General features: G+C 36.1%; 2 protein-coding genes across 2 annotated transcripts; one reads left to right on the plus strand and one right to left on the minus strand.

Moving 5' to 3' along the window:
- Positions 1-11,486: 11,486 nt before the first annotated feature.
- On the plus strand, positions 11,487-15,649 carry LOC114527373. The gene is made up of 5 exons (XM_028549005.1): positions 11,487-12,225; positions 12,684-13,025; positions 13,101-13,215; positions 13,548-14,281; positions 14,585-15,649. The coding sequence occupies exons 1-5, from the start codon at positions 11,677-11,679 to the stop codon at positions 15,647-15,649; spliced, it is 2,805 nt and encodes a 934-aa protein (XP_028404806.1). The 5' UTR covers positions 11,487-11,676.
- Positions 15,650-16,464: 815 nt separating this feature from the next.
- LOC114527409 (ATP-dependent DNA helicase RecQ-like) lies at positions 16,465-18,298 on the minus strand. The gene is made up of 2 exons (XM_028549035.1): positions 17,685-18,298; positions 16,465-17,475 (listed from the first exon to the last, which is right to left on the minus strand). The coding sequence occupies exons 1-2, from the start codon at positions 18,242-18,244 to the stop codon at positions 16,635-16,637; spliced, it is 1,401 nt and encodes a 466-aa protein (XP_028404836.1). The 5' UTR covers positions 18,245-18,298; the 3' UTR covers positions 16,465-16,634.
- Positions 18,299-19,938: the final 1,640 nt, after the last annotated feature.

Here is a 19,938-nt window from a genome sequence, read left to right on the forward strand (position 1 = left end):
AATGTTGTTGACAAGTGTGAACAATGCTGGCAGCACAACATTGTTCCATGCTGATAAACCGCAGGCTCAGAGTTTTTAGATGTGTATATGTTGTGAGCATAGTTTAACAATATGAATGGAAGGAAGCACCAAGAGATCCAGCATTTTCACAACTTATTTGCATAGGAGTGTCCTTATATGGGGATGGTAATGACAAAAGAGAGAAACAAATAACTTTTGTAAAGAATGTATTATATATTCTATTAAGACTAATCCCTGTCTCCTTGATGGTGGTCATTTTAAAGGAAATTTCCTTCAATTGTGGAAATGCCGGATAGATCCGCGATAAACATTGTTGATAGTGATATTGCAATAGCGATGCAGATATTCTCAATGTATCATTTTCTGGAATAGAACTTGGTATATATATATTTCTGTTATAATTGCTCAAGCTAAATGATGATATCATATTTATCTTTCAAATTGTGCTTTGAATGTTTCATACAGACTGATATTTGGAATAGCTTATCACAGCAAAAAATTAGAAAGCAGATACTATAATAATATTGTTGTATGTTCGCTTTGTAGCTTCAATCCTGGTAAAAACATGGACAACACTCTATGTTAATTTACACTACAGTCAGCAGTTGCTGGATTTATTTCAAAATTTTCCCCCTTTCCCCCGTAAATCAATGTTGAGTGATGTGTTATAACTCATTCAAGCATTTAGCATAGATTCAACATTGATTAGGGGGGGTGAGGGGGGAAACAAAACAGAATGTGAAGTGTTTGAAACAAGATTAATTAATAAAATCCCTCTCAGTGTACAACATTGTACATGCAACCATGCAACGCTGTGATTGATGCTTTAATTTTTCAAAGCAATTTGAGTTATCAACCCTGGATGATGAATCAATTAAATTATTTTTTCAGGTGTGTTCATCCTGCTTATGTATGCCCTGGCTGCCAGATATTATGTAATCAAATCAATGGGTATGTATGTCAATTAATGAGCTAGCTTAATTAAGTGAGGCAGTTGCAATGAATTGTCAACTTGCACATCCCTGCCTGATGATCTCAACATCCAGTCCACATTATAATACTCAGTCAGTCAAGTGTTTGAAAGGGGATTAATTAATAAAATCCCTCTCAGTGTGCAAAATTTTACATGCAATCAGGCAGCGCTGTGATTGATGCTTTAATTTCTGAAAGTAATTTGTATTATCAACCCTGGGTGATGATGATGAATCAATAATATTATCTTTTCAGGTGTGTTCACTCCCCCCCCCCTTTATGTATGCCCTGGCTGCCAGAGATTATGTAATCAAATCGATGAGTACATATTTCGATTAATGAGCTAGCTTAATTGAGTGACGCAGTTGAAATGAGATTAATTTAGTGCAGTATTATGTCATATTGCCTATATCCATGCCTGATCTTTACTCAAAGCATGTTTTTGGTGTTATGATTATAATACAAATATAAAATAGATTTCTCAGGTTTTATTTTGGTCATTGCTTGCACATTTTTCTATTCTTACTAACAATTTGGATTTGTCTCTATACTATTTGTTGTTTTGTGAATTTTTTTGCAGAAGGACACAATTTCCAATAATTGCTGTTGTTCAAAGCTGTAATTAATTGTTTGATGTGTAAGTTCTCGTCCCGTCGCAAATTGGTGACTGCGGTTTTGAATAGTTCTTCGGTGGCAGACATTTTTCTCCTAGTTCTTTTAGTTGCAAACCTGAGCTGTGGTGAACAAAGTGGTGTTTCTGGCAGGGATGAAATTGGATCGTTTTCTACTAACCTCACAAGGAAGTGTAGTTTCAGTTGGAAGTGTAGTTTCAGGTCCTGTGAGAGAATCTTTTGCATTCCCATGAACTTGATTTTGAATGAACTGATAAGCCTTGACTGCATGGTCAGCAAAATTTTCCTGCTGCACCGCTACTACGGTCTTGCGAATAATCGTGGCTGTAAATGAAGCTTTGGAATTGGGACGAAGGTGTGTGGCGAGATTGTTTACGCAAGATGTTACTTTACTACAAACTATAATTGCGTACCAGACGTTGTGATAAAGAAGTGATTATTAAGCGCTTTACCGTGCGATGAGCATGTTGTGTAAGTCACCATTATCATCATCAACTTTTATGATTGCTGCTTCTATGCTGTTCAAATCAACTTTGTCAAACTCCATCAAGCATTTCAATTGGAGATTTAGAAAATCCTCCTAATTATTCCAACGGTCCTGCTTCCAAAGAAGCAAGCAATCGTTCACCATTTGGTCTACCTTAAAAAGTAACTTCTTCTCTGCTGTAAGTTTTTTGACCCCATTTGAAGCTTTGCAAATAGTATTTAAACATTTTTAACACTGGGTTTCTTTTTACCCTTGTCGCTAGCTGCCCTCTCTCCAGGTCTTTAGGTGCCAGAGGACCGTGACTGGGATGTGCGAAGGTGCATTTTCTGTTCCTTGTCCTTCTCCAGATTCCTCACTGTTCACTCTTTTGCTTTGCACATCAGACTACAGAATGGGAATTAACCATTTAATACTTAAGTTTATAAATTTGGGTTTTGAGTTTTGCAGTATTGAGTTTTTGTACTTACGAAACATATTCCCCTAGTCCTTTATGTATTTTACGGTAATTGCAAATATGTGGGCCCATCTTCATAACGGTCCGGGTACAGTTCTTGGCAATGCAAAGCTCCAAGATTACAAGTTTGCCACCTTGCTTTTTGCCTTTTCGCTGCAACCTTGCTGTGTTGCGTGCCTTTTCTTACGTATATCTGTGAATAACTTTTAAATACTGTGGCGATGATGTTTTTTTATCTAAACAAAAATTAACTGTAACTCCGCAAAATAAATGCGCCTCAAGTTTGCGAAAAAAGGAAGTACATCACTTTAGAAATAGGATACATAATAAAAATAAGGGGAACACTTTAATGTTTTGACCATTTAAAAAATTTTCTCTGGGAGTGGTAATGGTGCACGAATATATTATACTTACCCTATCTCGTTTTTGCTTGGCCTTTGCAGACACATTGTTTTCTCAAAAGGTTGAAATGCCGGAAAAGTTTACAGTTTATGCTGTGTGGTGTACCCTACATTATAACTTTGTTAATCTTTATAATTTTGCGCATCCTGATTCCAAATGCATGCCTTATTTTCCACAATGTTGACTGATGTACCAACTTTCAGCTCTTCTTTTGTATTTTCCATTGCTTAAGAAACTGTGGTGAATTTAAATTTTTCACAAGTTCTTTGCTGTAATTAAGTTTTGTTCATGTTGTGAACAGTGCTTAATTAATTAATTATGAGATTCAAAATTTTTATCACCCACGTCATGAACTCACTCCATGTATAAATATAGAGATCAGTGAAACGCCTGACTCCGTACTGACGTATATAGATCAGTTTCTATTACGTCATGTCATGAACTCACTCCATATATAAATATATAGTTCAGTGAAACGTCAGACTCCTTATTACGTATACAGATCAGTTTCTATACTTCACGTCATGAACTCACTCCATATATTAATATATAGTTCAGTGAAACATCAGCCATCTATTACGTATTCAGATCAGTAAAATTTTATATAAACAAAATGAAAATTTTAAAATTTTGCGTTTGAAAGAAGGTAAAAATAATTATAATTATTTGCGAAGAAATTAAACAGTTATTTTCGCCGACTTGTCTGTAAGTGTATCCATCCTCTCTCAAGCATGTCCGCACAATTTATATCAGGGAAATTCCCGGTAGGTGCACTTCAAATTACATACCACCATATTTGATGTTCTAATTATAAATGTTTCTTGTGTAAGTTGTGTTGTTATGTGATTATTTTGTGAGATTGGGCTATTTGTCTGAAAGCAAATCCATCATCACCCACATGGCCCCATATAAGAAGATTTTATTCTTGATCAAAAATCTTCTTATATATTATTTTATTTTCCTTAGCTTTTATACAGAAACTCAAATTCTAAAATCACTATTTTCTAAATTCAATTTATTAGCAATAGACTGTAGCTGAGTTATATAGATCACTCATTCTGTTTGATTTGAATCTCCAAACAATTGGTTTTTCAGATCCATTTACAAGCATGTTATGTCTAATGTTATATCAAAGAATATCATCTAAACTATATTAGGGATATTTACAATTAATATATTGTATGTAGATTATTAAGATTTTAAAAAATTTCATGAAAATAGTCAAATAATTTACTTAAATATTAAGATTGTCAATTTCAATTTATGCCATTAGGCATATAGAGTTCCATAATGTTACTCCTCTTTTCATGTACTTATGATCTTTTTTGAAATGGTCCATTAGCTAAGTGTTAGTCCATTTAGACACTAGGAAGGTGGAAATCTCGGAAAGCGAATGTGACTTGTTCAAATTTCTCCTGTTGAGAACTCGATAATTGCTTGAATTTAACATGGTGATTTGGCAAGTAACACCAATCAAACAGTAATTGCCATCAAACGAGATCGCTCAAAATTTGTGAATTGGGATGTTTTACTCGCATAAGGACAAATGACAAATAATTTTGTTAAAGCAAATACAATAAATTGAACGAGCGACAAAGCCTATACGCGCATATTGCATGAATCGATCAAGCAAACAATTTTTTATATTTGCGAACATGTTTGTGATTGTATATAGCAAAGCATGGTGTGTTTTATATGTTAGTGGAATTGCGGTGGAAAATGAAAAATGTTAGGGTAGGGGTTTATTCTATGTCGAGAAGAATATGTGACCTGTTTGATGGCATATCACAGTGAAGGTGCAAGAAAGCGACCCAGACATTCTCATAGTAGTTCTGCCACAATCCTCGACACTGCTTATGTCCCCAGTTTGAGCCTTGCAACCACAGAGAATCCAATTGTTTCTTACAATGTCCGCAACGAGTCAGACAACGATGCACAACAACAACCTGTAGAAAAGAGATTTAAAGATGAAACAACATTCCCTAAAAGAAATATGTATAGCATCCTATTAGACAGCACACCTGAAAGATGGTCCACCCTTCTCAAAAGTACTGTCGACAAAATGGTTGAAAGAGTCATGACCTTTATGTACTTCTGCTTGAACCTGAAAAACATTGCCATGTTAACGTTAGGTCTATTTATCAATATATCACTCTATACTTAGTTACGTAGAATATTTAAAAGGGACCCGAAATCTTAAGCCCTCAACTGTAGTTGCGCATCTTATAATAGGAATTAACATATTGAAGTTTAATGTTGCAAGCAATGTTTCCACCAGGTTCGGCCAACACTCAAAATGCATCGCAAACCATTTCAGCTTTACAATGATTTCAGCGACACTTTCAGCACGAAAGCACCATGATATCCAACTTCATAAGGAAGGTTCAGATAAAATAATGTCATTAGTCAATGTAATGGACGCAGTCCTCCAACTTCGACTGCCAGGAACACACAGCATGCGAGTTCTAAGCAAAGCAAAGGCGATCTTTCGTCATAACCACTATAGATGGAGAATGATTCTTCTTGTCAGCAAGCTTCGCACCCAGGAAGGAGAGAAAATGTTGGGTCTTGCTGTGAAGGAGCCATGCTCGACTTCAACAATCTGTTGGTTGTAATGTCGCTTCTTTTCCCGTTTGTTGGCTTTAAACTGCTCAATGTCTGGCATCCATGTCCACTCTGGGATCATTGGTTAAATTTGCACTGGATGGAAGAACTTTGCCAGTCAAAGGAGCAAGGGCAGTTCAATTGAAACATCGTAAGCAACATCATTGATAGCAGCAGCAAGTAGATCACAAATCTCATGTCTTCGATGGATAAAGCCACCTTTCATGCACGACAGATCATGATCCACCATGATTTTCCACAGGCGCAGAAAGATGGAAGGCGTTTCAAAGGCCATCAATAACGCATGCAGATTGCATCAAAGAACTCACGCTTGATCAGGATGTAGCCCTCATCAGCAACTGGCAAAGCTGTTAGCAAAGCTGAGGTTCCGTTCAACTGGGCAAGGTCGTTTGCTCGAATTTGCTCTTCACTCATGCTCGATCTCAAGTTCTGTAGCAACGAGTTCCTAGGTTGATGTCGTTTTGCAATCTCACATCAAAGATCATGGATGGAATCTCCATGTTCTGCTGATGGTGTACCATTCTGGTGGATAATTTTACTTGAGAGAACATGACAGATGGTTGTGGAGTTCAAATGTTCTTCATCGCAGATGTTGTTGAAGATCGGAACACCAAGACCTCCCATACGAGCTGGAAGCGAAACCAATTTTCTCATGGATGGACAAGCTACAGTTATTGAGGAGCGCAGGAAGGAGCTTCAGGATGATGGTGTCTTCAACAAGCTGCATCACAGTCTCGATACCTGGAACAGCACAAATGTGGTAAGTAAATTTGTGCCAAAAACCTGAGACAAACGCTGTGTATGCTGAGGTATTATATGGGTCAGAATCTGGGTATATAACCATGCAAATTAACTGCCTGCATCGACATCTATTGCAGACCAGTGATCAAGCAGGTGTGGCAGGACCTAACCAAGATGGCGGAAAGTTCGAAGAGAAAGAGTGTCATTCAGATTCTCAACCACAATTTTCATGTGATCAGTATGATGAAAATACAAAAATTAAACCTGTATTTACTTATTAATTATTACAATATGTATACTGTTAGAGAATAAGAGAGTTTGCAACATGGCTGGCAATAATAATTAATTACAAAATAAATATAACTACCAATTTTTGCGCTGAAGGAAATGAACTTCATTGTGGTACACAAAAGTGTGTCTGGCTGCTACTACCTACCAATCATCTCACTGATGCCAACATGGTGGCCAACGACATTATGGCTGAGCTCCAATAAATTCTTCAGCAAGAAGTCGCTATTGATGATATACAACAGTACCTATGACGTGACTGTCTTGAGATAACAGGAATTCCCATAGTACCAGAAGAAAATACGAAAGACCTGGTAATGGAGCTGGCATCAACTATTGGGGTTGGCTTGGATGATAAAGATATTTCTATCACACATGGACTGACTGCCTGAAACAAGAAGATCCGTCCCGTCGTACACGCTTTAGACAAATCTAGGAAAATACCAACAGTGTAGTTTCCTTGATCAATTTCTTTTGTAATTTTGTTGACAAGTTCCATTATTGCGAGTTCAGTTGACCTGTTTTTTCTAAATCCATACTGATGGTCATATAAAATATTGTTACTTTCAACATAATTTATTAATCGTTTGTACATGAGTTTTTCAAGTATTTTAGCAAAGCGTGTTAAAACTGATATGGGTCTATAGTTTTCAAATTTATTTATTGCATTTGCTTTATATATAGGTGTTACTAGGGACGTTTTCATCTGTTCAGGGATAATTAATACCTGTAGTAAATGTTAAATTGTATACAGCTGATTCAATTAAGTTTGTGACAGGCAATAGGCAAATGTAAATTGTAAGCGCGAACAGTGTCATGGGTCCAGTGCATTTGACTAACTAATGCATCAACATATTTTGAATGGTGTCGTTAATGTACGCTAATTATAATTTTTGGTAAACTGCCTAGGTCGTGAGATCATTTACAAAGTCAACAAATATTGTTTTAATATTGAACTAAACATTCTAACATTGATTAAGCAAGTTAGGCCGATGTTGAGGTTTGTGGATGCAAAAGCTATAACTTTCTTTCACATGGCCTTTTGAATATTCAAACTACACTTGCAAAAGTCTCACAACTTATAACAAGTTAAAATGTTCAAAATGTTCTCAAAAGAATAAATTTATATATTGTTAGCATTGCAAGGCACACATAGTCTTTCTTGAGGAATCCTAGGGACTTTACAAAGTCCACTTTTTTCTATTATGTATGATGACGGTGACCATGACAATAAAGGTTTCACCTTGATTGGGAAATCAACAGCCTTTCCTTCTCCTCTCTCACCCAAAATATACCACCAATTATTTGGTAGAAACTTTAGCCTAACCAAGTCATCTTTGTTGAGCAGCAAATGTCCCCGATGAGCTGATGGTATGCCTTTATTATACGTAACATACCTCTAAACATCCAACTGCATGTTAATATATACTGGTGAAAGAGATACATTTTTCAATGCAGAAATCACCCCTAGCAAGAATTGTCGGCTGGCTTCTTGTAAAATTTCATTGCTTTGTGCAGCAGGGTTTGTATAGCTTTATGCCCAAAGTCAAGTAATACGACTTACTACACCCTTTCAAATGAATTAAAATTACAAAATATACCTTAGTAGCAGGCAATTTAAATTTTCTTCAGGTTCCCACGAACAACTCTGGTAAGGCCAATGCTTCCATTTGATTAAATATTCAAAGTCCTATAATGTTTGAAATATATTATTTTATGAAAACATAGACCGTGGAGAAGGTGTGGGTGAAAATAAATAGAAATAATTTATTCGCTATATCTCTCTAGAAGCAACTAGTATTTGAACGGTTTATTACGGTGAGATATAAAATCGGTTTTACACTAACTTTTCCCTTTGTTCACCTGGTGATTATTCTGTCTGCTTCGTAAAACATGCTCCGTTTTCTCTTCCTCGTAGTATCGTACATAACGACAGACGAAAATGAATTTAGTTGTTGATAATTAAATGGCAAAACAGTTGCAGTTCACTTCGCACCTTTGGCAGCCATTTTGTGAATTTCTATTCTTGAACAGGTTACCACTGACTTGCTTGGGGGCTCAAATGTCTGAGATTTCTGGCGATGAAGCTTTGGGGTTTTTGTTTGTGTTGCTTTTATGGGCGTACTTGTGTTAGATAAGTTTAATGCTTGCTCAGAGCGCTTGATGATATGGATTCTGATTTAATGCTTAATATTTCTGTTTCTGAGTATTGTAGTCCTACCCAGCTTAATGAGCTACTTGATCAAGCCAGTAATCAAAGTTTAGGTTTGTTGCATTGTAATATGAAAAGCCTAAAAAAAATCATCCCCTTTTAAATGAGCTGTTAGTCACATTAAGCAAATGTATTGATATAATTGCTGTCACTGAAACAAGATTAAATTCCAACTTAATAGATAATATTGACATAGGAAACTATAATTTCTTCAATGTTGACTCCCCTACTAGTGCGGGAAGTGTAGGTATTTATGTTTACAAAAGAATAAAAGTCTCACTGAGAACGGAACTGAAATTTAATATGTCTGCAGTCAAATCATGTTGGGTTGAACTTGATACTGATTCAAATAAACCAAACATATTGATTGGATGTATTTATAAGCATCCTACTGCCAATCTAACTGAATTCACTACTGAACTTGAAAGTATAATGAATGGTTGGCTGCATATAAAACTTATATCCTAGGAGATATGAATGTTAAATTCTTTAATTACTCTGAGTACACCCAAACAGAAGAATATCTAAATATGATTTATAGCAATAACTTTCTCCCACTAATAACAAAACCAACTAGAGTTACCCACCAAACAGCAACACTGATTGATCATATATATGCAATTGCACCCAATATAGGTATAACATGTAAAATTATAACTACTGATATTTCAGAACATCTGCCGATCTTTTGTATGACAGATGTTCAGATTCATCGAAATAAACAAATGTTTATTACCGAAAATATGTGTCATTTAATACTGAAGCATATATGAATGATATAAAATCACTTGAATGGAATAGAGTTATGTCAGAACCTAATTTAAATGTCAAGGCAGAAATAGTAATAAACAGTATTAAATGTATTATAGATAAACATGCTCCAATTAAATTAGCATCTATATCAAAAGTTAAACAACTGTCTAAGCCATGGATAACCAGTGCTCTCTTAAAATCTATTAAAACAAAGCAAAAAATGTATCGTACACACTTTTTAAGTAGACATCCCCCGCATATGCATCAATATAAAAATTATACAAATATGCTTAATAGGTTAAAAGCAAAAAATGTTTACTTTATAAATCAATTTAAAAAATCTCAAAATAATCTGAAGCAAACATGGAAGGTGATAGGTTCACTAATAAACAGGAAAACAAAAAAGCAAATGATACCCACAAGAATAATTAGAAATGGTACAACATACGAAAAAACCCCAAAGATATAGCTAATCAGCTTAATCATCATTTTTGCGCCCGCCAAAGGCGGCGGCAATGCTATCGTCTGCTATGAACTTCCGGTGACGTCATCGTGCTCTCTCGCTCTAATATCTACGCAGCCCCATGATCACTTGCACGCGTAAATTATACACGAGGGATTTACTGCTTCTGTCGACTTCTCAAAGCCTTTGCAGCTGTTTCATTGCCGAATTCGCTGATTTAGTAGCAGTTTTTGGACGGTTCATCTGGAGCTTTCAAGGTAAGTAAACTTCTTTTAGCCTATTGCTTAAGGTTTTGCAAGTATATTGTCTTTTAGCGACAAAACTCGGCCATGATTGACTCGATAAATTATCGCAATTTGAAAGTACATCGTGATTGTTGAAGTACATTGTCATTGATTCTGAATTTCAATTTGTCTCTTTCAACTTCGGTATTACTTCAAGTTTGAGGTATAGTAATATCTTCTATAGTAGCATCTTCTGTAATATCCCAGCGATCGAGTCGCAACTTTTTACCTTGTCTAGTTGTCTTGTGCGTACTTGTACTTGTACTTGCAGGCAGATGTTCTGTCTGCGATGTGTATGAGTATGTATTACAAGTGATGGAATATTATCGATGATGGCTTTCTTCATTTCTTTCTTTCAGCTTCTACGACCTCGCTGAGGTTGTGTTGTTTGTTTCAGAGAAACATCTTGTGTAAAAACTTGTGTTTGCACTGACCCAAGCCACTGGTCAGGCAAATTGTGTGTTGTATCACAATCTTTTAAAAGATTTATTGAGATTTATCGTGAACTATCGTGATTTTGAGTGAATTTGAGTGATTTTGAGTGAATTACATTGAATTATCTTGAATTATCGTGAAATAATAAGAAATCCTATCAGAAAACCCAGAGTGAATAATTTTTTGTGAAGTGTATTGCATAAAATATCAAAGAAACTACAGTATCAGTATGGGGATAACAATTGAACAATATAGAGCCAGAGCAGGTGTTCATGTGAGTTTTCTCAGACAGAGAGATGCGGCTAAGCGTCTTTCAGGTGCATTTTGGAACACCATGTTGATGCAGTTTTATCTAACTGTATTTTATTTCCCAACATTAAAACAAATAAATGAGAATTACAGAAAATCTAATGAGGCTGTTGTTTGGTTTATTAAGATAGTTTGTTATCACCAAGTCTATGTGCCTCAGTTATTAAGACTATAAAATGATGTTGAAACAAATCCAGGACCCAATGTGAATGATGTTGTCAATCCTTCTGAGACCATATGTGCTGATTTTAGCCAGGGTTGCCGAATTAGATTTCGACAAAATGCTGGAAAGCAATGTGTTGCAATGTCCTTGACGGCAATAGTTTACAGTCAAATACAGGATGTCAGACGGCTGAGACAAAGCTCAATAACAATCGCACACAGCCAGTTTCAACCTCGTACCCAGGGTAATTTCGCTGTGTTATAGGGAGAGACCGCCCGCTGCGAAATTACCCTGGCGTCGGCTGGTCACGTGAATCCCAGAATCTGGGATTTTTCTCATAAAACCGTTTAGGGTGGGTATGTGCGTAGTATGATTGTCTCTAGAGTAATTTTGACAAAGGAGCGAAGAGAAACTGTAATGAAATAACGCGGAAAAATGGAGGAAATAACATGCAATATAGCATTTTTTCTGGTCATAAGATCAAATTACATATCAAATTACAATAGCATGAGCATTTGCATCTTGCAAAGCTTCAAATGTCATTTGCTCGGTATGGCTTTGAGAGAAACACCAAAGAAATTGTATCCAGCGTCCGTTTCTAGTTGTATTGACCCAGCGTCTTGTCGACTTTGTCGTTCTATTGGTGACGCGAGCCATCGCAAAGATATTTTTAAGCCAACAAATCGGGCATTGTTGAAAATCGCCGAACAATTGTATGGCCGCAATATTGCTCCGGATCCAAATCTGCCCCGTCAAGTGTGTAGACCATGTGAGCGCAGACTTAAGAACTGTTTGGAGTTTCAGAAAGTTATTTCAGAAACACAGGAGGTCTTCCTAAAACGTCAGCCGGCTAACACACGAGTTAAACGATGTATTGATGTCTCGCCATCGATTTCCAGGGAGCCAAAATCCCGTTTAAATCCTTCTTTGAGAACCTCTTTGATTTCGTCTTTTGGTACGTCCAGTTCGAATGCTGATATAGAGGTAAATACGCAATTGAATATATATTCTGCTGTGTTAAAATATTTTCTTTTCAGATACATTTAATAAAAAATATCTGCGGGAAATATGCTAAAATATATACGATTTTAATATTCAGTATGCAAATCAGCACATGTATTCTGTAATTTGAGATAATAAATTATATATCCATATGGGCAGGGTCTTTTTTGCTATTGTTGGTGGCATTGTTTAATGTTGAGACAATAAAGGCAAGGTTTTTACGAGTTAATTTTTAATATTTTTTAGTAAAACATACAATATTTTGTGATGAAATAAAATATAAGATTCAATGTAAGATTCAGTTTATGCTGTGACCATGCATACAGTAGTTTTACATAACTTTTACACATTGCCTTTAATTACCCCAAACTCCCCATCATTTTCTGCAGCAATATATCTTTTTATAATTGTTTTAAGATTGCATATTATATTTATTATAGAATGTAACTCCCTTGAAAGAGGTTAATGTATTGGAGATGGCTGAAAGTGAAATGGTGAATGTTGCAAGGAGAGACCCACCATCAGTCTTGCGTAAAAGGACATATGCAGGTTTGTGCCAGGAAAATTGGATGGATGAGGTTGTAAGCGAGCTAACCACCAGATGCCCGACTGTTGCCAAAATCTTATCAACCTTGCTTGATTGTGATATAACTAATCCTGGAAAGAAGCTACCACCTTTATGTTTGGTGTATGCCACCATTATGTTCCTGAGATGTCATGAGTTGAGCAGGATCCAGCGGATAAACACTGTTATTTTGGTCCAAGGAAAAGCAACAACAAATGTATGTCCTGTATAAATTGACTGCAGTGATATAGGTTTGCTCAATATCTCATATATTATATATTTCTTCTTTTAGCTTATTGATCGACTTAATAAATATGGGGTATGCCTAAGTTCCTCAAAAAAGTATGTTGTGTATGATGATATCGGAAAGCATTTTTTGGATCATGCTGTTGAGCTGGTAAAATCAGGTAATAAAAAGAAATAATCTGGCATATATATAATATATTATATACCGGTATAATATGTCACACAATAATTGCAATCTGATGGTAATCCTTGTTTCCAGGAGCCAATGTCTAACTGGATTCCCATATTGTGTGGGCTGAGTCAATCATGTCATACTGTCGTCAATTGCTATCCATATAATTATATATTTGCATGTTGACTAGTTTATTCACTCTTCTGATTTAGCTGTTAACAGATCAGATTCTGTATTTTAGAATATAAATAAATTAGATGACCAAATGGCTACTCGGGTAACTAAAACTTAACTAAACTAACTTAATCTTAACCAATGCAGGTATGAAGTTTGTTTATGTCGTTGACAACATTGACTGGGAAGAAAGGGTTCATGATATGAGGGAACATCATCAAAACAAGAGCATTCATGCAGTAGCAACCAGTATGGTGTTCACCAGGATTCCAAGTGATCATTTGCCAGACAATGGCCCACAGATGGATGTCAAGACTTGCAACTTTCGGGAAATTGTTAGGATAAGTGACAGTGAAATGCAAAGTATCCACAGTCGATACCGAATGCTTGTAGCAAGAATTTTGATTGAAAAGTTCCCAAAATTCTCCAATCTGAGATCTTATATATCTGACGAACTTGCTCTAGAACATGAACATTCAGCTGTTACCTCTCAAAGGTCGGAAATCATGACCCTTCCAGTATTAATGAAGGACGAAAAGAAGTATAGTGATTGTGTTGATGTCTTGGACCAACTTGAAGAATGGACACACGAGGTCTATTATGCAAGTGGTTATTGTAAAGTTCCCCAGTCTTCAAAATCTAACACCCCAGTAGAAGTCGCTACAAGACCAGATCAACCAAGAGCACACATACCACCTGTGCCATCAGATGAAGATCCATTGAGTGGCATTAAAATTCCTTGCTTTGGTGATGAATTAACAAGAGTTCGATTTGCTGGAGCACGAGATCTTCGCTCTGGGTGCCATACAGCTAAGCAACGTTTGGATCATTTGTATCCATACCGTATTGTTGGATGGCATACTAAGAGAAGTTTTTTGAAGGTAATGTTAATATATTTTTTATTAAAGCAAACTGGTTTCATGTGCTTCTTCTGACTTGGATAGTAAGTTTCAAATTATTGTAACAGAATATAGTATATACCCCTGGGGATTTCATAAGACTTGTGATTTGCTTAAATGCTGATTATAAAATGAATCATTCCAATAAAAATATTAGCAAGGTGTGGGTTTTATTACAACTCCCACTATAGGTTTAAAACATCAGAACTTGTATAAATGAATGTCTGAGAAAATTGAACTTTTTGTTATTAGTCATACATAAAATTTTACACTTACATTTCATAGTCGATCTTCAAAAGACTGTACAAGAACTCGGGCAGAGAGAGTGGTACACTGAGGTATTTCCGGGAGGTGCTAAATAGACGAAATGTGACCATTGATGTTAAACATTTTGAAGACTGCGAGCAACTTTTTATGAGTGTTGGCAATTGCTACATCATTGAAGCTCTGCTTGCATTCTTTGAGATGGATAATGTTGATGAGTCACCAAAGGAAAATAATCCCCTTCCTCCCAATGACTTGACAGATGAAGAGAAAAAAGCCCACGTACATGCAGTGTTGGACAAGTTCCTTTACCAATTTCTTAATCAAACTATGGAACACAGTGATGATGAAGACATGTCAGGTGATGATGACAATGATGATGACATATCAGATGGTGTATTTAATTACTCCATAAATCTTATCAAGTCATTCATGGTGCTATTAGATTGCAAAGATGCTGTAGCATCAGGGAATGGTGAGCATCTTGCATTAGTTCAGAAACAGATGTTGTTTTACTTCTCATCTGTTTCTGGATATAATTCATATGCAATTGAGATGTTAGTTAATACTATTCAGAATGCTGTATTGCTGTCCCCTGCTGAAGCACATCTGTGCAAATGGGCTGCACTGGCAAATTGGAAGGGTGGAAAAAACAAAAACATTGAGATAGATCTGCTGCAGGAAAACAGAAACAAAGATATCAAAGGACTTATCAGCTTAATGGGAGCAAATAAGACTACGAAAGCAATTGAAAGGGTTAGCAGGGCAGCTGGAGGTGTTCACAAGATTGTTGATGTGTATGAAAGCCAGGCATTGATTAAGGCAAAGGCATCAGCCCACTCCCACAGGTCCTCTATCGAAGATGAAAACAAGATCCTTGCTGATTTAAGGAAGATAAAGCCATTTAAGCAAACACCTGGTAGATCCCATAAATCCTTTGTAGGAATTTCATCCAACCCACTCAATAACTTGGATGAGAAAAAGTTCTGTGAATGGCTGCAGAGACATCAGAAAAACATTTCGGTACACTTTCCTACACAATCACCTGAGGAACGTGAGACTGATGATGAAGAAACCAACCAATAAAAGGGGTTTTTAGAAGCCAATAGAAGCTTTCATGTTAGTCACTGAACAGTGGACTGCAGTCAAATAAAATAGGGTGCATGGGGGGGGGGGCAGTGTGCCACTTCATGGGAGCTACTGATGATAGGGGCTACTAAATGCATGGGGGTTAGGCTGAAAAGATGAAGAATGATCTAAACCTTGTCAAGTTTGACAAGTAAAATCTATTTATACTATTCTTGTTTGTTTGCATGGTGACATCAAATAAGTAAATTAGTTTGTAGGTACACCACATATAAGCATTTAATACTGAAAAGCTTTTAGTCCATTAACCCAGGCTTTCATCGGTGCAATATATCATTCATATTGCACTGATGAAGGCCTGGGTTAACAGACCAAAAGCTTTACAGTTTTAAATACTTATGTGGTGTACCTACAAGCTAATTTACCTAAAATCTATTCAAATTAAGTAGAATCTAGTGAAGTGGCAACCTTCTACTGTACAAATAGTATAATTCCCAGTCTAAAATGCATAAACAAGCTTTTTAACTTTGTAACATGCCCATTGCATGGAAGTAATATCTGTACATAACTAATATTTCTATGGTGCACTGATATTTGAAGCTAAACGTTTCATATCTAGGTTGTTTGTAAATAAATTTGCACTTGATAAAAATAGTATTATGTAAATAAATTGTAAATAGTATTGTTTTTTTAATTGAATATTGAATTATGTGAAATATGAACATGACACCACAATATATTTGTACATAATTATGAACTAGTTTGAAAAAGTGTGCAATAACACAGGTGAAAACACCCAAAATTTTTATGGCTAACAAAAAGGATTGAACTTATAAAAGGTTATTATTACAAAAGTTGTTGATAACAGTTTTATGAAAAGTGCAGTATAACTTTGTTCAATCTTGTTTTCATTAACCAAGAACAGTTTTCAATGTTTTCATTAACCAAGAACAGTTTCAAGAAAAGTGTTTCTAGAGTAAAAAAACTATTTCATGCAAGAGCTGCATTCACACTCTAACATACCAACATCACAGCAAAGATGTTTAGGTGTAACAAGTGGGAAATACTTTTTGTCTGTGTCCAATAAAGACAGCAAAACATGCCTAAGGCATTCACCTTTAGTTTTGCAAAAACGTCTGACAGCTTCTTGCATTCCAGGCTTGTTTTTTGCTATATCCCGATTGTTGTAGTACAGCACAGCAGTTGCAGGTTGTCCATCCCTCCCCGCTCTACCAGTTTCCTGGAAGTATGCTTGGATGGTATATGGTGGGGTGATGTGAACAATACATCGTATACCTCTAATATCAATACCCATACCCAGGGCTACTGTGGCAAATATGACTCTAACAGTACTTTGGGAAGAGCACAACTGTTTTAGGATCATATCTTTCATTTCTGTTGTCTGAGGTGAGTGGAATTGGGCAAACAATCTGTTCTCTGGTGTTTGCCTAGATCCTTTCGGGTGATATTGATTAATACCCAAAACAGATTCAAAAATCTTGTATGCAAACCCACACCATCTTAGTGGAATGTATATGATAGTCAAGGGGTAACATATATTTTTCTCCAGCAAGCCTTGTGCCATGGGAGTAAGAATACTTGTGAGAGAATCTATATCAGAACCAACTCTAAAATGTTTCTCATACATTATGTTTCTGCGATCAGGATTGCCAACTACTTCACTGCAGTCCTTTATGTCCAAAGAGTTTTTAATTTCTTCCCTGTCTCTTTTGGTAGCTGTGGCTGTCATGGCCATGACAGGTACATTTGCAAATGTAGCACATAACACTGCTAAGTTGCTATAGTCAACTCTGAAATCTTTACCCCTGTAAATTATGAATATACCTAAGTTTAAAATACTTCTATATTGAAAATTGTAACAAGGGCATTCAACCAGCAGGCCTGACAACTTATTTATAGTGCGACTACCTTTGTGCAACTACCTAATCTTTGTGCACAATTAAACCTTTGAGATCAATCCAGACAGATATAAATTTGATATAAAATGACAAACTATATACATGTGTATACTCACCAATTTAAAATACAGTGAGCTTCATCCACCACAATGGCACAAACGTTTTCTTGGTAGGGGGTTGTGTGCATCAATTTTCTTCCATACGTACACGATACAAAAGATTCAGGATGCGCAAACACAATGTTGTAGTATCCGGCCTCTAACTTTTCTCTGTCGATCAGGCTAAAATCACAAATCGACTCTTCGCTGTCGTCAACATCATCTTTCGTCGTGCTTTTTACCCCCAAAGCAGACGCTCGAATTCCACTAGAACTTAACCGTGAAATTTGGTTTTCTATTAGCGCATTCAAAGGCGAAACAACGATCACAATAGATGATATGCTTCCTCCAGGGCATTTGACACCGTTCTTCTTCGCAAACAACAACGCAGGAATTAGGCAAAAAATCAACGATTTACCGTACCCAGTCGGCAGGATGGCGATAATATCCAAATTCAAAAAGATTTTTTCTAGGCAAATCACCTGTTTAGGCTTTAAAATCACCTCACTATACAAACTATTTAGTATAGCAAACTGTAAACACGAAAGGAAAACCCCGCACATTGTATTCGGAAACATGGCGCATTGAACTAATTATAAACACAATAACGAAAATTCACCCACGAAATTCACCCACCCTCCCACGTAAACAAATTTTAATTGTAGTCACATGACCAGCCGACGCCAGGGTCTTCGCCGCAGCGTGGTCCGAGGAGCGGAGGTAAAAAGACCCTGGGTACGAGGTTGAGCCAGTTTTCCCTTTTTCGATAAATTGCAAAATTTGGCATTTTTTTTTAATTTTTTGCTACTTCGAACAAGTAGCACTATCGCTTCTTCCACACATGTTGGAAAGATTAGAAACTGAAAGGATTGCCCACGCACACTGACCTCCAGTGCTAAGTTGTTCAAGGTTTAAATGCCTGAAGGTTACTATGTTACATCTATGGTTACATCTACCAACACCATGGCGGGCGCATGTCCGCTCCGCGGACCTATTTTATTAATGTAGGTTCATATTTAGCAGATAATATATGTATAATTATTATCGTCGCCAGTTTAGTGTATTTCGATCAAATCAAAAGAGAACAATTCGTTCTAAATCACTTTATTCACAACTGTCTTATTAAGGATCTATCTATATAACAACATGGCTGTCTTATATATACCCTACCTATAATTATGCTACATTAATTATACATATATTATCATAATACACTATATCCCTTTTCTTCTCAAAATATTATTACCTACATGGTACTATATATAAATATATATATATTTTTTTTCTTAAACATTTGCTAAAAGCAAAGTATAAAGTTCTTTGTTTATATCCTAACTAATTTTAACTGTTCAAATGCTATTTCATCATCTATGTTAAATATTACTTAAATGCTATTTCTTTAGCTATCTATAGTCATAAATTCAGTCTATCTGGCGGTTTCCCTTTTGTACTTCTTGAAGAACTCCTTACATTACCTCTAACAGTCTGTGATCTGTCACTCTCTTCTTCGTCACGATCAACTGTTTCCTGTTCCAATTGTGAACTTGTTTCTTCAAACTTTCTAACATGCGAAGAATTACGTTTATATAGAACACCTTCATCAGACTTAATCTTCATTTGCGAACCATTTACATTCACAATCTCATATGGATCATGTTCATATGTTGATGTTGTCTTACACCTTTTCTTTTGCTGTAACAACACTTTATCATTGCGTCTTTATCACGTATGTCTTCGTCCAATTTATCTACTGGAACCAACTCTGGTATCTTTGTACGAAGATGCCTTTTAAACAACATCTCATCAGGTGCTTTTCCAGTGGTGCTATGCGGTGTTGTACGATACGCCATCAAAAATTTATATAGCTCTTCTTCTAAATTTGCTCCTTGTGCATAAGTTATTTTTATGATTTTGTTCAAATTTCTTATTTGCCTTTCTATTTCTGCGTTAGCTTGTGGCCATAACGGAGTTATACGTCTATGATAAATGCCATTCTTTTCACAGAATTCTTCAAATTGAAACGACATGAACTGTGGACCATTGTCCGAAGTTATCTCATAAGGTAATCCGTGTGTGAGAAACATTCTTTCAAGTGATGCAATAATCTTTGTTGATGTCACAGATTTCAGAATGTCTATTTCAATCCATCTGCTGTAGTAATCTATTACTACTAAGATGTAAATGTTACCATCTATTGGACCAAGTAAATCACAAGCAAGAATCTCCCATGGACTTTCAGGCAATAATGTTCTTACCATTGGTTCTGGACGTG

Source organism: Dendronephthya gigantea, unplaced genomic scaffold (assembly GCF_004324835.1).
Source record: "Dendronephthya gigantea isolate DGI-Jeju-01 unplaced genomic scaffold, DenGig_1.0 000044F, whole genome shotgun sequence".
Classification (NCBI taxonomy): Eukaryota; Metazoa; Cnidaria; class Anthozoa; order Malacalcyonacea; family Nephtheidae; genus Dendronephthya; species Dendronephthya gigantea.

Excerpts from the sequence above, each read along its gene's own strand:
- LOC114527373 (XM_028549005.1), top strand. The coding sequence starts at position 11,677 with ATGGAGGAAATAACATGCAATATAGCATTTTTTCTGGTCATAAGATCA. Across the intron at positions 12,226-12,683 it reads GTTCGAATGCTGATATAGAG|AATGTAACTCCCTTGAAAGA; the intron begins GTAAATACGCAA and ends TATTTATTATAG. Across the intron at positions 13,026-13,100 it reads AAGGAAAAGCAACAACAAAT|CTTATTGATCGACTTAATAA; the intron begins GTATGTCCTGTA and ends TTCTTCTTTTAG.
- LOC114527409 (XM_028549035.1), bottom strand. The coding sequence starts at position 18,244 with ATGTTTCCGAATACAATGTGCGGGGTTTTCCTTTCGTGTTTACAGTTT. Across the intron at positions 17,476-17,684 it reads GCTCACTGTATTTTAAATTG|GGGTAAAGATTTCAGAGTTG; the intron begins GTGAGTATACAC and ends CATAATTTACAG.